Genomic DNA, 22017 nt, shown 5'->3' with positions numbered 1-22017 from the left:
GCCTGAAATTAATTTAGCCAAAATTGACAGAACAGAAAAAAATACCACTCTAGGCTGAAGTTTGGTCCCTAGTGTGTAAAAACAGAAAGTATCTTCTTCCTCCACCTCTTGTGTCTAAATTGCAGAGAGGTAACTAGACAAAGAGCAATGATTCCCCAGTCCCCAATAACTCACTGCCAGTGTTTCACAATAAAGTGCAATGGGAGAGGAAATATTTCCATATGGGTTCATTAATCACAACATATTTGCCATGCACAGCCACTCTGCAGAGCAGGTAAAAAACCCTAGGGGACCTTGCCTGGCACAGTATGTCATTTTTGTAATAGGAAAAGTATTTTTTGTACAAGTGCTGTAGAACTGAAGTTGCAGATGGCTCCACTGGCAGAGCTAAAGCCTTCTGGCACAACCTTCAGCAGCCACAGCTACTTTAGGAATTTACAGCAAGGGTTAGTGATATCTCAAAAAAAAGATGCTGAAGATGCTGTCTGTCGCCACTATGCAATATTCCAAGGTGTGCCCCTTGGGAGGTGTTATGGGTTTAGCCAGGTGGGCTTAAACTTAGGTTTTAAAGTTCAGCTAGGCCTAGGATTGTCAGCTGATTTAAACTGGGCTGAGCTAGCTAACAGCTGACTTCTTCCAGCCAATAATATTGTATTCCATACCATACTACATCATCTCAAAGGGTGTAAAATCCAGTGTGAGGGAGTGGCTTGGTTAGTTCCACCATGGTTACACTAAGAGGAAGACATCTAGCAGCTCCTCTACTATGCTAGGCCCTGCTTCTGTTGCCTCGCATTTTGTTTGCATTCAGGGAAGTAGGAATATTTTGTTGTTATACTTTCTCTTTCTTGCTGAGTGTCTTTTGGAGTGCTTATGAATTTAGAGTAATGGGCTTTGTATTAATTGGGGAGTGGGAAGTTATTCCTTGTTATATATGCATAACTTGTGTAAGTGTGTGTTATATTGTAGTTCTCTCTTAGTTTTCTCTCTCTGTATAAATACATGTGGTTAGTTTCAGCATAAACCAGCTTTGAGGGTTTTCTTTCCTCTCTCCCTCTTCTTTTCCCCTTGGCTGGTTGGGGGGAGGAGGAACCCTTTCACTCTGTCCTGGACAGTTGGCGTTTTGCCAGCTCAACCCCGGACAGGAGGACACGTTAGGCAGGACAAACAAGCCCCACCCAAAAAATAAACTGCAGAAGGAAATACAAGTCTTACCTGATCCTGTTGTGCTGCAGGACTTTAGTGAGAGGTCTAGGAACAATTAAACAGATTGTGACTGAGAACCTGTGGGTCCAATGGGCCCCATTAACAGAACCGTGCAGCAAAAGATGCCTTTCCAGCTCAGTGGCTTCTTTTAGATTTGGACAGCAGGTTATTTCACTTTACCTAACCCTGAGGACACTGGAGAACCCCAGTTATCCCATCACACTCTGACCCATCCAGACCTGTTCAGTGTTTTGCATGAGTTACAGTTGGTGTCTTGTTTACAGTACCTCTGTGGTCTCAGTCTCTGAGCAGTTCATTGCTGCTTCACTCCCACATGGGACTTTGATAAAATTCAAAGTGACCTGGTGTGATTTTAATTTAAATGTGAGTTTAATGTGTTTTCCTTTTATAGTGCTATGATGTGCATTGTTAAGAGAAATATTGCAGGCTCAGATCTGGCCTCCCAGCTGTTTCTCTGTGCTACTCCCTGTTTTTGTTTGGTGCATACTCCTGAATAAAGGCGTCGCCCTACAGTAGCACGTGCATTAGGTACAAGAGTGCATTGGGTACAAGGGTTCATTGGGTACAAGCACAGTGTCATTCTTCAAGGGGGCAAATGAGTCTTAGGCTTTGCCAGTCAGAGGCCAAAAATCCCACCAGGAGAAGATACCTCCAGAGTTACAGCAGAATAGAGTAGGGATGAAAGGTTGCACGCAACCTCTATAAAAGAGCTTCCGCAATTCACCATGCTCAACCAGTTATGAAAAAATGTTTCAACACAAGAACTTGTGAAAAGAAGAAATACTGAAAGACCTTATCACAATGAAATTAAAGAACTTCATATTGAAGTGGTTAAAATTTGTTACAATTTTTCTTATTATAAAATATAATCTCACTTAAAAAAATACTGTGAAAACATATTTAAAAACATCATGAGAAAATGCTTTCAGGACCAGGATATGAAAGATATCTCTAGAAAAAGAGAAATAGAGATCCACATCAGTTAGTAGCCCACCAGGGCACTCCAGAAGGATGCAAGGCACCCTGATGCAAGACAATATCTTAATCTCAGATTTTTTCATCAAGTGAGACTGGATTTTTTTCAGTCAGCCTTAATTAGTTTTCAACTAAAATTGTTTCTACAAGAAACAAGATGGGAGCCTAGACTTTCTGGCAGAGAATAACAGAGAGCAGATCAGAATAAAAGAGCAGATCAAAGGCCACCTAGAGCCGTTGCTGTTCTGTGACTCAGGTGTGTCATGGCAGACTGCTGCAAGCTCTGCAAGGGTCACAATGGGCACCACAGCAGCTGGGTGGTCTGGCCATCAGAAGACATCCCTTGCTTACTAAAACCACTCATAGCTCCTGCACCCACCGAAATCTATGTAATGGGCTGGCTGTCAGCTTTTTTCCCCATTCCTTGCACAGGCCAGCAGAGCTGACATGTGCCTTCTGACTATTGCTTCCTTTATCTGCTGGTTACTACTCTGAGCAGCAGCAGCAGCCTCTTGGAGTCCTGACTCCTGCAGTTTCTCATTGCTGCTGCTGCATGGGAGCTGTTGTGGTGAGTCATTTCTAATCTCCAAGGGAACCCATAGCCAGACCTTCAGTCTTCCTAAAATAAGAACTCACAGCTACATCTTTTCCTAAAATAATCAAACCATGAGAAAAAACACTATATATCTGGCAGTATCTGAAATACAATATTCAGTGCATTAGAATGGGTGGAAAAGCAAGACAATGAGCTCAGCCACTGCAGGGGTCCAGGCCATAGCAGGGCTCCACCCGAGATTTGCAGTGCAGGTGGTCCTCCAAGTCCTCATAGAGCCATGCAGAAAGGAGATTAGTTCTTTGCAGGTTCTGGGTAGAGATCATTAAAGAGTCAGCTTTGTTCCTCTCCTTACTTGAAAAACTTCTGAGGAAGGCCGTATTTCAAATCAGAAAACTGGATCCTAGAAAGGAATGTATGTATATATGTATGGCCAAACTTCGCGAACGAAGATTTGGGAAGGGCTGTCCCCACGTGGGTGTGCCCTTCCAGCCTGCGCAGTGGAATTTAGGTGAGGCTCAGCGTGCGCAGAACTGGCCCCACCATTTAAGTCCTGAGGTTCATCTGCCACGGCCGAGTGAGCTTGGACAGTGCCAGTGAAGTCCTTAGGACTAGAACCTACAGCACCCGGCATTTCCCAGGAGGTCTCCCATCCAAGTACTAATCCGGGGCTGACCCTGCTTAGCTTCTAAAATCTGACGGGATCGGATGTCAGGGAGGCATTTAACATTTAAAGGAATACTATTTAACAAATAAGACTGCTAAGTTTTTTTAATAGTTTTATGAAGGCTAGTCTCTTCTTCAGTTTAGTTTACTCTTATCACGTCAACTATTATAAATTGAAATAAAATAATCTTTTAAAATAAATTTTCATTATTTTGAAGTACATTGAGAAAGGTATTATTATCCAGCAGAAACATAACGGATAAAATATCACTCTGTATTTCTATAACTACTCTCCTTTATTTTTAGGTATTTTCACACAATGTACTTGGGTATCCGGAGTCGACAGAGTGGAGAGAATGACAGATGGCGGTTTTATTGGAAAATGGTGTATGAGTATGCAGATGTGAGTATGCTGCATTTGCTAGCCACATTTCTGGAAAGTGCACCACAGCTGGTCCTGCAACTCTGTATTGTTGTACAGACTCGTACACTCCAGGCTCTCCAAGGTAGGGGTTCATTTAATCTACTTGTTTTTTATAATTTTTGAAGATATAATTTCCACACATACATATTTATCCTTCTTTCAAACTGCTGTGTCCTGGCATAAGAGCAGATCTCGCTTGCTAGCTGCTATTAAGCTGTTAACAATTAGTCTGTCAAGAAAGCCTGTGTTGTTAGAGGGTTTTTTAGCATTTCTTAATGGCCCTGGGTTGTGGGTAGGATTTATAATGTTTTGCTTTCTGCATGTCCTTGTAATAGAAGAGCTTTTCTGATTATCCACTGAGCCAATGTGAAAATTGCATCAATCAAGCTATTGCTCTTCTCCCTATGCTTCTTTCTGTGAATGTTCAAAACCCTCCAAACTGCAGTAATGAAGCTCATATGGCATTATACAAAACCAAAGATGGCACAAGAGATAACAGCTATTCTGCAAAGAAAATGCCAGTGTTTGTGTGCATCAGTTCTCAGCCATATTCATCTAAAATGATACAAGTCATCTTCTAAGCAGTCCTCATTCCTTCACTCTCTCGGTTTCCTTCTAAGGTTAATACTTTCAGCAAGTGTGATTACTTCTTTAAAATGGTAAATGCATAAATATGTCCTGCCATACAGTTTTGTCAATCAGTAATATGAATATTAAAAAATGTCATTCTCTACTGCTTTTTTGATGGTACTTTTGGCTACCTGACAGCTGTCCTTTTGTATTGCCCCATTGTTTTGTCTTATGGCTGCATCTGGATAGAAATTTTTAGCAAGGGAGTAAAGTGAATGAGAGCTTGGGATTCAGGTGACAAAAATGCCATGAAGCAGTGAGGAGTGAAGGGAGAAAAGGTAGTGAAGCAGCAAGACAGAGGGAGGAAGGAAATGCAATATTTTTGTTCTTTTTAAAGAAGTAGCTCATGTGCTTGCACTGTACAAAATAAAAATGTGACAGCATTTTGCTTTGAGAAAATTTTGGGTCTGGTTAGTTTATCATAAGTAACATTCAGGAAGTCTGGGAGAAAAAGGACTGGGCACAAAGTGGGTAACTGTGTGAGCACCTTGATCCTGGGCAGTTTCCTGTAGATAAATTAGACACTTTTACCGCCCCTTTGAACTGTCATCTTATAAAGAGCTGTCCTTCTTACTGTGTTTTTGTTTCTTTAGATCTAAAACTGTCACCTTAAGGGGAAAAGAAAATCAAAGTTTCAATTTTAATTAGTTGGTGCTCTCTTTTCAAGGAAGTTTGCCTAAGCACTTCCTACAGCTACTTCTCAAAATTATAATGCCCCACACCAATCAGTTCAAACTATTATCATTAAGGAGAAGGTATTATCACTTTGAGAAGCTTTGCCTCTCCAGAAAAAATGAGTCCAGAGAGTGACTTAGAACATAAACCAGAATAGTGTAGGGTCAGCTGTAATTTAGTATCTTCATAAACTATTAATACAGAATGCTGCTCACCCCCTTTTTATTGCAATAACATATCTGTGCCATAAGGTATATGCTTCAGCTAGCTGTCCACTCACTGAGCATGTGAGAGGGATTTCTAACACAGATCAATAAACAGGGTGTTTGATTGATTTGTTTAGAGAATTCTTCTTGTTCTTTATTATTGTTCTTTTAGTTCTCTGTCCTGCAGGACAAAGTTATGAGAATTGTTAGGTAACATTGTTAATCCATGTTCTTAAAAGTATATGACTTTCACAATGCCCAAATTTGGCACAGGAAATTAATGGTCTATAGCAGGGTATTTCTGATTTCAAGCTGTTAATGATCTCAGGAAACAATTTTAAGTATTTAATTTTTGAAACTGTTTATTTTTTATTCCAAATGCACCAAAATAGCATCATTCCCAATGGGAGAATGCTGTCAGTGTGGCTGAAGATTCCAAGTTTTGTAATGGTTGCTGGCTTGGTATGGATAATTTCTTATTTCAGTAATTAAGCCCTGCTAATCAAGGTGAGAAATACATACAGGCATGTGCAATGTGTGGAGAACCTTCTCTGTCGGTCTTCTGTACACTGCAATGAGGGCCACTTCATAAGTCCAGAGGGTGCTCCACAGGGATCCTTTGTCAGTTGCCTGGGTTCCCCAAGGATGAATTAAAATACTGCAGAGTAAACTTCTAACAAGGATTGTGTACCACTGTACCTTGATGCTGCAGCTTATGTGGGAGGCCTTCAACAGCCATGACTGGCATCTCTCTTCTGCATCATCATGCAGAGACACCTGAGTATTAATAGACAAGTAGCTAAATTATTATATAAAAATCTGATTCTTTTGTAAGATTTCACCAAAACTGGCACAATTAGAGGCAGTGATCTTTCTTATTATACCTACAATCAGTAGCCAGGTCCCACCTGAGTGGAAGGAGTGAAATTGCTTATGGGGGAAGCTGATGATTTCTCAGCACTAATTCCTCAAGAAGATTAACAACTTCAGTTTGATACTGGTCTAAACTGGAGCTGTGCTAATGCCTCTGCTACCTCCACCTTTTCCACTCTGGTGGTTCCTTAGAGTTTGAAGAAATATTCAGTTTCTAGGAGACTGATATGCCTTGAAATAAGTAATTCCTCAGTCTCTTCCTCATGGGACTCTGTTTCTATTGCCTTTCCTCTGAGCACAGCACTACCACAGGAGCCTTACTGCTGAAACAGCAGCACATTCAAACTGCCTTGTCTTTTTCTTTTTTTGCCTTTTTTTTTCCTTTTCCCTCTCCCTTAATTACCCTGTAGGACAGTCCTGTCCTAAACAGCTTCATGGTAGGAGTCACTAGCTTCCCTAGTCCTATTCTAGGTGGGAAATGTATGATGAATGGGGTGGCTCTGCATTTGGGGTGAGCAAAGGTAGAAAGTCCTCTGAAACAACTGATGCTCATCCTGCATCTCTTTGGATAAGGGCATATATGTGCATAGAAGTGTCTGAACCATTTGCAGATGAGCTAGTTCAGCTGACAGACACAGTGTAACAGCAATAGCCTGATGGCCATGGTAGGCTCACTGACCTCAGTGCCAGACTATATACACCCACTGCCTGAAACTCCTTGGAGACCTGAGCCCTTTGTTTCATGTTTTCCATTATGCTCCCAGGGCGGGGCAACCAGATTCTGCACTGGCTTAACCTCCAAGTCACAGGGATTACCTCAATAAATTCAGAAGGCTGCAAGCAATTCCGTTAAAAATGCCTCCATCCTTCAACCCATTTAGCAAATAAGCCATAGTTTCAGTCTGTGCCATAAAAACAGGCACTTCCTCAATAAACTGCCATAAACTAAGTATTAGTCAAATTTGCTGACACAGTAAGGTCAGTCTAAAGGCTGCAAGACTCCTCCTTGGTTGTGTCTCTGGATATTCAGCATAATGATCACATCTCATTTGCTCTGCTGACTTGACAGGTCTTAGGCTGACAAAGTGATGGGCAGACCCAGACTGGCAAGCTTGCTTAGTGGGGTTATCACAGTTATCTGAAGCCAACTTTCTTCAGGGTGCCCTTGAAAACCTTTGATTTAATAATGAAAAGTCCTCAGTCAAGCTGTATGCTCCTGTCACACCACTGACATTCCCAAGGTTGAACACAGGATCCCTCAGATGCTTATTTTCCCCACTGCTAACCCAGTTGAGGCTCAGAGGGATCCAGTTGTACTCCCCAGGACAGGGATGTCACACAATGGGTAGTGCCAGAGCTGGTGAGGCAAGGGGGACATGGCATCAGGGTGGGTAAGGCAGGTCAGGGCTGTCCTTTCACATGGCACCTCATTTTGAAATCCCGCCCACAGACTGGGAGTCATCCCTTGGCACTCTCCTTTTACTTTGATTTTTCATTATCCTATTTGATTTTAGAAAGAATTCTCATCTTAAAATGATTAAAAGCCAGTAAGTAAAAAATCTTGCTGACCATCCGATTGGAAAGAGATATAAATCTGTTAACATAAGTTACTATTGTCTTATTCAATGGCATGGTGTTCTAACTACACGTAGATGAGCAGTTAGACAAGATTACTCACTGGATTTACCAGAAATTTCATTATTTATACTATGCTAATTAAAACTTTTTTTTTTTTAATTATAGATCAGCTTCTCATTTCTGTTTACTGCATTGACAATTTTTTTCATCAGCCCCTGGGGAGTTTTTTCTGGCTTCTCCATACAGTGTGTGCTGGTTTAAAGGTGAACCAGCAGGGGAAATGAACTCACCACGAGAGAGATTATAAGTCAGCAGTCCCACAGCAGAAGGGTCCTCTGAGAGGCCAGGCAAGGTGCTCAGCTGTCTGATTTCCTCTGTCTCCACAGCAGCTATGCCAAAGGTCCAACGCAGTCCCTTTGGGTCTTTGAAATATCCATTCCTCAGGTAGTCTATGCCAAGGATACATGGGGCTTCTGGACCAGTCACAATGGGGTGTCTATGCCATTCCTTCCCAGTCAAGCTGACTTCAGCTTCCAGTACAGTCAGCTGTTGGGATCCCCCTGTCACCCCAGAAATAGAGATGGATTCTGCCCTGACGTATCCTGATGGCATCAACGTGCATTGTGCACCAGTGTCCACTAAAGCTTTGTATTTCTGTGGGTCTGATGAGCCAGGCCACCGAATCCACACAGTTCAATAAACCCGATTGTCCCTCTCCTCTACCTGGCTAGAGGCAGGGCCCCCCTAGTTCTGGTCATGGTATTCACTGCGCTCTCCCTGTGAATATGACCGGGAGGTTCCTTCAAGAGGATCGGACATAACATCATCATTCCTATACTGTCTGGAGCCTTGCCCACGAGAGACCGGAGCAGCCTTCAACCTTGAAGAATTCCCTGTGTTAGTTGTGCCTCTTTGCAATTCACGTACCCGAGCTGCTAATGAAGAGGTGGGTTCCACTGTCCTTGCTGTACGTGGAGGTCCTCCTTACAAAGATATCTCTCCCTCACGCTTGACAACAGTCGCCGCCAGAGGCTGAGAGTTTCCTGTCTCTTTCCAATGCCCTGATCAATGACAACATCTCGAGAAAGGGATCCCAGCTGCCTTGCCTCACTCCCATCCAGAATTGTATCATTGGCTGCAGCATCCCAGATTCGAAGTAGCCAGGTCAAGATGGACTCATTTGCCTGTCATGTGAACTCTCTCCGGAGCTCACGCAGCTCTCCCAGGGATAGGGACCGGGTGATTATTTCTGGCTCCATTTCTTCTGCTTGAGATGAAGGTCCTGACTCTTCCTCGTCATGCGCTATACGAACTGATTTGGTCTTTGATTTTCTTTTCTGGACAGGGGCAACTGCTATCGGTTTCTGTTGTCCTTCTGGCTCCTCCATGGTCTGGGTGGACATGGTGCTGGTTGATGTATCTCTCTTCCTCTCTGGCTCAGTCGTGGTCTGGGTGGACATGGTGCTGGTTGATGTATCTCTCTTCCTCTCTGGCTCAGTCGTGGTCTGGGTGGACATGGTGCTGGTTGATGTATCTCTCTTCCTCTCTGGCTCAGTCGTGGTCTGGGTGGACATGGTGCTGGTTGATGTATCTCTCTTCCTCTCTGGCTCAGTCGTGGTCTGGGTGGACATGGTGCTGGTTGATGTATCTCTCTTCCTCTCTGGCTCAGTCGTGGTCTGGGTGGACATGGTGCTGGTTGATGTATCTCTCTTCCTCTCTGGCTCAGTCGTGGTCTGGGTGGACATGGTGCTGGTTGATGTATCTCTCTTCCTCTCTGGCTCAGTCGTGGTCTGGGTGGACATGGTGCTGGTTGATGTATCTCTCTTCCTCTCTGGCTCAGTCGTGGTCTGGGTGGACATGGTGCTGGTTGATGTATCTCTCTTCCTCTCTGGCTCAGTCGTGGTCTGGGTGGACATGGTGCTGGTTGATGTATCTCTCTTCCTCTCTGGCTCAGTCGTGGTCTGGGTGGACATGGTGCTGGTTGATGTATCTCTCTTCCTCTCTGGCTCAGTCGTGGTCTGGGTGGACATGGTGCTGGTTGATGTATCTCTCTTCCTCTCTGGCTCAGCCGTGGTTTGGGTGGACATAGTGCCTGTGGATTTGCTCCTTTTCTCCTCCTCCTGATGATGTTGTACTACACCAAGCAGTGTGCGGTAGGCAGTGGCCAGGGCCCAGCAGGTTGCTGTGAGCTGCACATCTCTGGGACTACCAGAGCATCTTCCTTTCACATAGCTTAGCATTTTGGCAGGGTCCTGCAGTTGTTCCTGGGTGAATTTCCAGATCATTTGAGGAGAGAAGGTCTCCAAATACTGGCCCATGTCTTCCCACTTCCCGTGCCACTCAACATCATCCGCTCCCAGGGCAGGCCTCCAGGAAGTCTCCTTAGAAAGCCCAGTTCTGACCCTAAACATGGTGTATACAGTACAGAGGAGACAAAGCAACACTAACAGCACTAACAGTAGGATTATGCTGTCCCTAACATCAAAAGGAAGCTCAGTATTTTCAATGATTGTTGTAGCAGAGGTGAAAAGGTGGAAGTGACCATCTCCGTCTGTTTTCCCCACAGTCTGGGTGCTATTTTTAATGAGACCCCAGAGGTAACAACCCAAACCAGGACAGGCAGACCAGACTGAATATACATTCACAATGAAATTCATTGCTTCTGATGTTATGACAACATAAACATAGTATATTAATAAAGCAATTTTGATCCTTCTCCCTGGTATTAAAGAGAACATCAAAATAGGCACATGGTTCCCCATGTGTCGAAATATGAACAGGCCCAGATACACCATCCACATGAACACATCAAGCAACATGGTAGTCAGGGAGTTTCTGTATCCAAATACACAAAATGAAATTGTAATTCTGACTTCTCTCTCATGCCCCACGTTGGGCGCCAAAAGATGTGCTGGTTTAAAGGTGAACCAGCAGGGGAAATGAACTCACCACGAGAGAGATTATAAGTCAGACCTAAAATTTAATAATAATATTACAATAACAACACTGACACACAAGGGAAATTGCTTTCAACTCACAAAACCCCAGCAATATAACCCAGTGTCCTGGGGCACAAACCCAAGGGGGTTTGTTTGCCCTTGTGCTGAGACCCCTGTGATTCCCCCAAGTCCAGAGCAAAAGGAAAAGAAAAACCTGTTGGTGCAGGCGAGGGCTGTGGTCTGGGCGAGAGTGGTGATCTTCTCCTGTCAAGGTCCTGCTGCTGCTCTGGATCCGACGAGAAGTTCCCGAGGTCTTCTTACCCACCACTTATGTACCCTCAGGGAGCACTCAGTCCCTCCCCCTGGGCGGGGACTCACACAATGGGTGATTAACTCTGGGAGCCAGGGGGTGTTGAGCTGTTGATGGCCCATTATCAGCTCCGCCCCCCTCAGGCTGGGTGTGAAGGTGATAATGGTTCCCTGGGCAGCTGCTGCTAATGGCCCATTGTCCTTGGGGAATGAATAGAGGGGGTAGAATACACAGCTTTGATCACCCCCACACAGGGTTAGCTGGTCCCTCCTGCTGAACTAGGACACAGTGCTATTAATCAAACTCTCTACCCAAGTTTGATCAAAGTCTAATCAAAGTTTATATCATATAAAACCAGTTCTTAATAGGGACTGAGAGTAATGCAGAAGCAAAAGGAGAAGTTCAGAACGGTTTATAAATTCATCAAGTTTCATTGATGTCACCGCACACCACAGAGCTACTGGATTCTGCTGAAAATGCATTTCCAGGAAATCTCCCTGGCCAACCACTTACCCCTTTCCTACCAGCTCTATTGGAAATTCCTACACTGTTCATATGCTGACACTGCAGCCAGTGTACAAAAGTTCACAGTGCCACCAAGAATCACTCTCCAATGCTTCTAGTCCAAAAAAAATTGCTATTCCTGCCTGAGCTGAAGAAGTTCAGAGACTTGATAGCAGTTTATGACATGGCTGATAGGTCCTAACTTTATTGGGCAGGAAATAATGTTGTAAGCTAGTTTAAAAAAATCCTCTGGCAAGGCTCTTTCTTGTGCATCAGGAATTCAAACTCTTTTCATGTCAGCACAGTAAACTGAAAATCATTTAATCTTTACAATTTTCTTCTGGGGACAACATTATGCTTTTACACATTTTTCTTCTTTTGTTACCTTCACAGCAACTTAGGATTGGTCTGTAAAATAAATAATTAAAATAATTCTGATGTAAAATCTTATGCAATTCAATATATACTTGCATGGAAGTAAGGTACATCACCTGAGTTCTGGGCAAGCTGCCATTACTTTTCTCTGTGTTGTCAAAGTTCTGCACCACTGCAGTCCAGCACCCAACCTTTCCAGAGAGAAAGTAAAACAGAGCAACCTATAGTCACAGTTTCTGCCTGAAACTTGACAAAACAGCTTTTCAGTGACAAGAATGAGCAAGTATGATATACTGTGGGGTAAATGTGTTTTCTGCAAATGACTGTTAAACTTATCTGTAGGTCCCTTTACAAATTTTAAAATGTTACCTTGCACTCATTAGGATAGAGCCATCATATTAGCATACCGTTATTTCTGATAGAACAGGAAAGGTCTTCCTGAAGGTGATCATGTAATATAATCCATTTATAACCTGATTACAATGTTAAAGATAGTTATAGCCTTTGTATCTAATATACCAGTTGGAACTTTAATTCTCTGATTGATAGAGACCTGCTGATGCTGTCTTGACTTTTTAATTTCATCAGCAGTCTGTCCCTACTTATTTTTGTGCCATCCCTGCTTTTACACTCATACCCTAAGGAAATGAGGTTCATATGATTATAAAGCCCATTTCTGTCCTTCTGTCCTGAGTTTTAAGAATTTCTGATTGATTGCACTATTTTAATCAAGAATAAGAGAACTGCCACCACCTCAAAGATAATTATGTTTCTTTAAATGTTGTCAAAAAAGCAGCCAATACCAAGGGAAAAGAAAAAACAAAACAAAACAAAAAAAAAGAATAAAATAAGAGCCTCAACTAAAGGGAAAAGCAGGCTGACTTCAGCCAATATTATTTTTATGGGGCAGTAACCACCAGTCAGTCCAAATATGCGTCCTTACAGGCAAGGCATTGCACTGCACTAGTGGAACTATTGTGACTGTCAAACAGGATTAGGAAATAAGAGATACCTTGATGGAAACTTAAGAATCATTCCTCTTGGTGCACATTCTCTCATGAGAGGTTCTGAATTGTCTTCATAGACTTTTTCTTCATGAGTGCCAGTATGAATTCATCTTTGATGAGTATGGATAACCATGACTGCACAGAACACTCCAGATGACATTTATTCTTAGCTCACACATTTCTCATGGTGATATATCACTAGGTATGACCTAGGACTGTAATTCCATGTTGACTCAGACATTTCACTAGTTAATGGTAGTTATTTCATGATCCTTGGTGTCATGTCACTCTGATGAGGCTTAAATTGCATTAAAAATATATTAGTGATTAAATGCATGTAATGAAATTTCATCTTGTTTCTATTTTCTAACCTGCAAGGTGCTCCTGATTTTTCCATATATCACTCTCCTTTCCTACTTGGATAATGTCTCCCAAAAACTTATTTGTACATTATCTTTTAAACCAATGGTCATTAAGAATTATACAAACAAGATTATTTCCAAGTTTAATAAGTATTTGAAAAGGTAAAAGTAATCCTACTCCAGCCCAGGAGCGCTTTATTAGCATTTCAACATAATCTACAATATCTTTCTTTAACTAGTTCCTTTACCTGCCTTATTTCTCTTCTACTATTCCCTAACTTCTCAAGCTTCACCAGTACTTTGCCATTAGCAGGGTAGTCACCATTCTGACAAAGTTTGATAGAATAGATCTGCCACATTTTACTTGTTGAGAAAGAGGTTATAAAACAAAGGTATAGAGCTGGCCTAGACTCTGTGGCTCTTTTATATTCTACTTTTTGTTTTTCTTAGGTATGCAATGTATCTCATATTTTTTTATGTTTCAAGGCCAGGTTGGACAGGGCTTTGAGCGACTAGATGTAGTGGAAGTTGTCACTGCCCATGGCAGAGTGGTTGGAACTAGATAACCTTTAATGTCCCTTTCAACCCAAGCCATTCTATGGTTCTAAGTTTGCCTTAATTTTCAGTTAGTTTTTTCTTTAAAAGCTTTTCTAAAGTTTTATATTGCATTGAAACCTACATCATAGGCCTGTTTCAGCCAGGTATTTATGAAATGCACCAGGTAGCCTCCTTTTCAGTGGAGAGGCTTGAGATGCTTCTCACCAGCAGCAGGATTTCACACACCAGCTTATTTTGAATTCTGAAACAGAGAGGTTGTGGTTGCACTGAGGGGGAACAAGAAGCTCTGAGCTTTGCTCCTATCTACAGTTATGCAAATTTCCTTTCTGTTCCCATTTCCTATTAGCAGGCTCTGTCTTTGGGCTCTTGTTTAAAGAGACCTTAGGAAAAATTGTTCTATAAGGCACAACCTTTATTGCTGACCACCCTTTTTTCATTTTCATGAAGGCACCATTTTTGAGTTGGGTGTGCATGCAGTTAAGTTTTGAGGCTTTTTCCAGAAGTTGGGGGGTTTTGGTTGTTTTTTAGTGTTTAAATTCTCCAGAAATCCTTCTGTGCTTTACCTTAAAAAAATACAAGCCTCCCCCATGTAGGAGTCACAGAACAATTAACTTCTGCTGTCTTCTCTCATTTCTATAAAATTCTGATAGACAGGCTTACTAACAGATCTATTTTTGTTTATCCTTTCATTTTAGTTGAATTAAACCAATATTCATGTGATCTGATGCTATTTTTCACAATTACATGTCCTGTAGCAACCTCAATACTTCCTATAACTAAATTTAGAAAGAAGCCTCTCTGCTTTCTGTCAGAAAAGCTGTCAGTTGTCACACTTCAGAATACCCAGGCTGCCTTCAGTAGCACGTGTATTCCAGTCTATATCTGAGAAATCAGAGACTGCTATAATGAGACAATTCTGTGCAGAATTTCTCCCTGTAATAATGATTTGAATATCTCTATCCATATCCAAATTTAACTCTGGAATTCTACAGCAGACTGTAACAACTACCCACTATCTTTCCCCAAACTAATTTTGTATGCAAACAGAATCTGTTTTATCAGGGAACTCTTTCTGGAACATTGTGCTGTCATTCCCTTCATACACACTACTTTTACCACTATTTCCATCTTTTCTGAGTACCAGCTCCCTTTCAGTACCCAAGTCCAGGGAGTGATTGTGAGTCCATGATGTTTCTGTAACCCTATAACTCTTTCTGTAACCCTATAGTTCTTTCTGTAAACCTGCAATGCTTTATAACCTGCTTTTATTTCCTGTGTTTCCCAGTGTCCTGTCCCTGTCCATTCATCTGTCTACAGGCATGAGACACCGATACAGCTTGTAAATGTAGAATGGATGATGTATGAAATGTGGCAGGTATTGTCAGGAAGATAAGGAGATAGCAGAGTTATGGTGTTGTTTCTTAACATATCCATAACAACTGCTGAAAGTCAGAGAAGGTACTAATCAGCATTTTTATCTTTTTTGTTTAACTGCAGTAAAACACCCTAATTCCTCTAGCAACGTAAGTAATGAGGGGAACTGCATCAACCATTTTTTCCTAAATAATATGTTCTTGTCACTCTCTTTTTTTTTTCTGAGTTTGTGCTGATATTGTTATCCTTGTTTAGTACCTACTAATTGGCCATAAATAAGCAGGTTCCCAGCACAAGAAGGACATTTACCTGTTGGACCAACGCCAGAGGAGGCCATCAAGTTGATGAAAGGGGTGGAGCACCTCTTCTATGAGGAAAGGCTGAGAGAATTGGGATTATTCAGCCTGGAACTAGGGTGACCTAACTGTGGCCTTCTGGTACACAAAGGAGGTCTACAAGAGAGACGAAGAGACACTGTTTACAAGAGCTCATAGTGACAGGACCATTCTATGATTCTATGATCCCAGTGGCCCTCCACTGGCTTCATTCCAATTTGCCAAATATTTCCAGTGCTGGGGCCCAAAATGCTATCTACATACAAGAGTTTTCCTTTGCCTTTATATGTCTTTTTATTTGGCTCTTTTTGGTCTTCTGAGATGCCCCTGCAGGGTAGCCCTGCTCTCTGGCTCATCAGCTGCTCCTCTCTGATGGATCCAGGCTTTAAGGTCATTATGAGCCTGGAGGTATTGTGAAAAGAAATTCTTCACTGCTGGGGAAATGGCAAAAAAACCCCAAACCAAAATTACTTTCGCAATATCTACAGGGTATTTTTAATTTAATAGTGGCTTCACAAAGCTGCTAATATATACACTTTGGTAAAAACAGCAAGAGACACAAAGTAGTGCATTTAATTTCTGCGAGCATGATATATTGCCTACACACAGAATCTTATCTGTTGAGGAATGTCAAAAAGTTAGTCACATATCCTTCTGCTCCCTTTTTGTTGTGCTAAAAATGCATTTGCCAAGGAACAAATTTCTAGTTTCATTTTAGGTTACTGTATTTTCTATGACTGGTATGTTTGTTCAGGGGTGGGAAAAAAGTGATACATGGTTGGCACAGAAGAAGCTTTCATGTGCCTAATATAGCAGTGAGAAACTTCAGTCGTGATTCTGTCTTGCTCCAAGGCTGCACAATACTTCAAAGATAAGAATTAACGTGAATTCTTCATCATGCTGTGACGTTTAAAATGCAAGTCATGATGTCAATGTGCACATCCAACTTCCTGACAAATATATAGATATGAAATTTTCTCAGCCATCTTTGTTTTTAGTACATGAGACATGCCTTCCCTTACTCAGCTTGACCTTTTAGTCTCTCTGCAAAATTACCTTTTTTGCCAAAATTTACCAGAAAGTTAATCCTTTCTGTTTAATGTGATTTTAACTGTGAGTTGCAGTTCAGAGTGGAAATACATGTTTTAAAATGTGTCTTGCATGAAGTTCATGTTTAGTTGTATACAGGATATACTACAAATTAAGAAATTTTTATGGGAATTAGTATTTAAAACATATTATACATAGTTTTCTGATGGGTGCACATAGGTATCAAACTGCAAATAGAAACAAAACCCATTGCATTCCTGCTTTGTGCTCAGGATTTTACAAGTATCAGTGAATAACCAGTGCTGCAGTGAGACTCAAACAAAAAGTCCAGTCTGGCATAGCAGAGTCACCTCTGTGGACACCTCACTGTACTCAGAGGAACTGTTTTAGTGAATAAAATCGATTCACTGGACTGGGATTTATAGATGCACTGTTTTACAGTAAAATGTTAGAGATCTCTATTTCATGTTAAGAATAACATTCTACTTAACCTAGCAGCGGATACAAACCGATTCAATTCATTTTGTTAGTTTTTTGATTCCCTAACTAAATTACAAGGAAAATTAATTTAAAATATTTTTCTTTTTCCCGTGGGTGTTATTACTCACAGCATGTCAGTTAATAAAGTTGTAAACTATATTCTTTCCTCTATATATAATGGAGTTTAAAAACAAAGCATTATTGGCTTTTGTGCTACAGCAGAAGAGAGATTTTCTAATTTTACCTTTGATTGGGTCTTTTAGTGTATCGTTTGTGCATGGGTAGCCAGAGTGCTCTTAGGAGTTAAATAGCCTGGGTAGGAAGAATCCCTTGATATAAGCCTACTGAATCCCTATTGATCCCAGACCCTTACAGCTAATACAATCTGCCTCTGCAAGCTCTTTCCCACCCTGTGGACATTTTAAGGTGCAGAGGAATTCTTCCAATCTCACATAATTGAGTCAAAAGTGTGAACTAAATCCTCCCTCGGTGTAGCTTTCCTGGCACAGCCAGAAATAGTGCTCCCTGTTACCTTCCAGCAGCCATCTAGGACTGTCACAGAGTTTTGCAGGAGCTGTGGCAGTGGCAACTGCCTGGAGCACCCACCCAGCGAAACTGGGATGACAGAGGAAACCTGTGACAGGCTCAAGGAGCAGCCCAGGGACTGATCAGGACCATCCTGCAGGTGCTGGGCCCTGGGGACATGGGAGTTTCAGGACTCACATGTAGCAGAGATCAGCAGCAGCAAACCCCTTCTGCCAGCTGCCGTATGTGAGCAAGGCTGCTGCCATGTCCCCGGCGATGGGGACAAGGGAAAGATTCACAAAAAAGCTCCTGTTTCACTGCAGTTTTCAGTCTGCAAAATTAAATAAACTAAACCCCATCTCAGCTTCCTGCTTTATGCTGTGCTAAAATCTGCAGTGGCTCAGGGGCTGATTCGTGAGCTGTACTGTCGTTCCTATCACAGGGGCAAGCAAACAACGGGGAGTAGCCCTCCTTCAGCCATCTGCTGCCACCCTGGCGTCAAAACCTTCTGAAAGCTTATGCAACTTCAGGCTGTTTTCCGGTTTTAATGAGTGCCTTCAGTGCTCTCATTCTCTTTCCTGCTCTGTGTATAAATGTATTGAGTGGTTCATTACCACTGGAAAGGTGGATAGATAGATAGGAAAGAGCAGTTTGTACACCATGTAGTTATATTGGATCTTTCCCAGGCCTCCTATGCCATAGAAAGGCATTCAGAGCTCATTTCTGAACTCAGGTTAGTCACTCTTGGTAATGAACCTTAATAAGTAAGATGCCCCAAAGCCATAAAAAAATTGAGCTCTGGTGATCTTCTTGATCCTGACCCTAAATGGCATGGTAGCATTTACTCTCCGGATGCTCATAGCAGCTTGTCATCCTTATATAACCATCCACAAAACATAACTGCTTTCCTCGGTAACTGGGCTCTTTGCTGGTTTTGCTCAGCAGAGGCAGAAAACATGCGACACGAGTCCATTGCAACAGTAAACTGAAAATGGTTTCCCGTGTCTTTTCTTCAGACTCACTGTAGTATTAGCAGATCTCTCTCATGCCATGAGACCAGGACTCTCATCTAGAGGTTTTCAATGAGGCATTTTCTCCTACAAGCACAGCAGACACTAAAATAATTTGCAGTAAAAAGTGATTCTTCTAGGTGATGAATATTTAATATCCTTTTTTCTTGGCAATTTCTTTAAAAAACATGATTTTACTTTCCATTCCTATGGAGTCAATTTTGTTTTAAAGAGATGTCTTGGAAATACTTGAAAGCATCTTGAATGCTGATTCAGCAGGAGAAAAATGGGGTTACAATCATTTGCTGGAGAAAAAATCCAAAGGTGTTCTCTTTTGTTGATGGTTGCTTTCGTTCACTTCCTGTTAATGAAGATAGCAACAAAATTGGAAAAACACTCAGGAAAACTCATGATGTAGCTATACACCTGGCTGACTCATTCCCCACACCTGCTCTGAGGTACTTCACTTTCAGCTACTTCAATGCTGTTCCTTGAGATGCAGAGCAGTGCAAACAAGGGCACAAACAGGCCTTTGGCTTCGCAGCAGCCTTTGGAGCCAGATGGGTTTTCTGAGAAGAGCATAATGCATTGCAATTGAATTGATATTTTGAGCTATCAAATGTTTAGATCAGAGAGGTTCCAAAACAGACACTTACAATACAGGGCTGATTGCAGCATGACAGAAGCAGCTAAATGCTGTAATGGGGAAGGTGGTGTCAGCATTTCACTTCTAAATTTCAATTCTCAATTACTTAAAGCAGCTGTAAAAATTCACTTTTAGCTGAGGCTTGAACAAGGACATGGGCCAAGACCCAGAGCAATCTAAAAAGGGGTACCAGTTCATCTCATTATGAAAGGCTTCCCAGTATGAGAAAGCTTAAATATAAGAGGGCAGCAAAATCTGCTTCCTGAAAGACAGGGTCCTGGTTTTGTTTCTGAAGTTGAGATACAAATGAGGGAATGAGAAAGAACAAAGCTTTGGAAAAAAGCTCTTCTGAAAAGATCAGCTGGATAAAATGTACAGAGCTGCAAATGGTCTCCAGGAAAGCACATTAGCCATACTTCACCTAACATGAAAGCTAAAGGACAACTAAGTTGAACAGTGGCAAAGTCCGAACTCTGTGTTAAGGAAGTGCTGTCTTTACAGTATTAACCTTTATAAGGTATCCTTTTCAAGTCAAATATCACTGAGCTTGATCAGTAAGGATAAGGATTGAAGAATATTATTATTATTAAATATTTTTATCATTTTATTCAACATTCTAACAGCAAATGCTTACAATCCAGTCACTGTATTTTTCAGAGTTCCATTTCCTGAGGTAGAAAAGGCCTTTTTCTTCATGGCAGGCTATTCCTGAACTATTTATTGTAGAATTTCTTATACCTTTCAGTGAAGTGTCTTGCTCTGGTTCTGATCAGCAACACAAATGAAGTAGTGTTCTGGTTTAAAGGTAATCCGGCAGAAGAAATGAACTCAGCTCAGGAGAGATTATAAGTCAGTTACACTTTAATAAAAATATTACAATAAATACAATGACACAAAAAGAAATTGCTTTTAACCCACAAACCCCAGTAGTATAACCCAGCACCCTGGGCACGAAGAGAATGGTGTTTGTTAGCCCCAGTGCTGAGACTCACGTGGTTCCCTTGAGACCAAAATAAAAGGAAGAGAAAAACCTGTTGGTGCAGATGATGGTCGCAGTCCTGTCAAGGTCCTGGTCCTCCTCTGGATCCAACGAGTGGTCCCAGAGGTCTTCAAACCTCAAGTCCAAATGGGAATGCCCAGTACCTCCCCCGGGGCGGGGATTTCCGCAATGGGTGACCTAACTCTGTGAGTCATGGGGTATTTTTGGAATTGTTGCTGGCCCTTTAGTAGACATGCCCCGCTCAGGCTGGGTGTGAAAGTGCTAATGACTTCCTGGAGGGGAACTATCACAGCTCTTATCTCACAAGCTTCTTTAACACCCAGCTTGTAGCCTGAGGGGTAAGGTGTGCCCTGGGCAGCTGCTGCAAATGGTCCATTGTTAACAGTACATGGAAAATTAATAGAGAGTATAGAATGCATAGCTGTGGTCACACGCACACAGTGATAAACTGGGCCCACCCACTGAACTAGAACAAATAGCAAGTCCATTGCAACTGACATGTCTCACGTTCACCTCTTACTACATTTGGGGAACTCTTCTCCATCATGGGCTTTTTTTTCTCCTACTCGAGGTTTCATCAATAGGGAATAGTCATCAAGACCAAGTACTTCAGATTATACATTCAGAAGTATTTAAACTGGTTCTGCAGAACAAATTAGGAAGATCAGACACTTTAAAAATATCTTCTGTTTTGACAGTCTTGGTATCTGTACATACTGTGAATCAATTTCCAGACTTTATTCTAACTAGAACATCCTTTATGCAGCCTTAAAACGCAAGAGACAGATCACTGCATATACAAAAGTTAACAGTAAGATTGAAAGGTATTGTAGAAGATGGTTAGACAAATATCTGAACATGAGTAATTTGTAGAACAAAGTCTTCAACTAAGAAAAAAAATTTCAGTTAGAGACTTTCATATATTTTTATACATATGAGCCATATCTGTTATTAAATAAAATTTAAGCCCTGCTGGAAAGGCTATGGAAACATGGTTCTCAGATACCAAATTCTTGGTGCCAAGAACTGTATAGGAAACTTCACTAAGTCCGGAAGGAGAGAAGATAAAGTTCTGAAGTCTGAGCAAAGCTGGCATGTAGCAAAGAGAACACCAGGCTTTTAGACATCTTTGGGATGATGATGTTTTGATTTCTTCCTTTAGCAACAACCTGTTACTTGAAAAACACTTTAAAAATTGGGTATCTAAAGTCTGGGAAAAAAATCCATAGTTAAGCACATGAAAAGGCAATCTGCCTTCCAAATGCATAGGCATGTGTAAATTAAAAAATGTTTCCAGTTATGTGTTTGTAAATACATTGGGCCTCCAGAGAAATTTTCTAAATACCTCTTGATCCAAACAAGAGCTTAATGCATTAAAAACTGAAATCGTATAATGTTGAAAGCCATGAAAATAATTGTGCATCTTTTTATGAAATCCTGTGAAATCATTAATGACTAGTAGTCTTGTAACAAACAATAATCTCTGTGTGTGGCTTGGCTTCGCGAACGAAGATTTGGGCAGGGCTCTCCCCACGCGGATGTGCCCTTCCAGCCTGCACAGTGGATTTTTTTTTTTTAGGTGAGGCACAGCGTAACAAACAATAATCTAGTCACAAGATATTTTACAACTTATAAGTCTTTCTTGACTCCCTTAATAAGCACTATAAAATCATTACCTAATTTTGAATATATGCATTTCTTTAAATAAATAAAGTTGTCTGGAGCACAATTAGAT

The 22017-nt window shown here is 41.5% G+C and overlaps 1 protein-coding gene across 2 annotated transcripts in view; it reads left to right on the top strand.

The window, feature by feature from the left end:
• Positions 1 to 22017, top strand: part of XKR4 (XK related 4) — a 241973-nt gene that overhangs the window by 140499 nt on the left and 79457 nt on the right. For both annotated transcript variants that reach the window (XR_011697742.1, XM_071554526.1), the window contains exon 2: positions 3728 to 3927. Coding sequence is in view for 1 of the 2 variants with exons in the window: in XM_071554526.1 (XP_071410627.1) it covers positions 3728 to 3927 (200 nt within the window). In the remaining variant the exon portion in view is untranslated. The remainder of the gene's footprint in view (positions 1 to 3727; positions 3928 to 22017) is intronic.

This window comes from Pithys albifrons, chromosome 4 (genome assembly GCF_047495875.1).
Source record: "Pithys albifrons albifrons isolate INPA30051 chromosome 4, PitAlb_v1, whole genome shotgun sequence".
Classification (NCBI taxonomy): domain Eukaryota; kingdom Metazoa; phylum Chordata; class Aves; order Passeriformes; family Thamnophilidae; genus Pithys; species Pithys albifrons.
The sequence above is the reverse complement of the archived record's forward strand: the minus strand, read 5'-3'. Positions and strand labels throughout refer to the sequence as shown.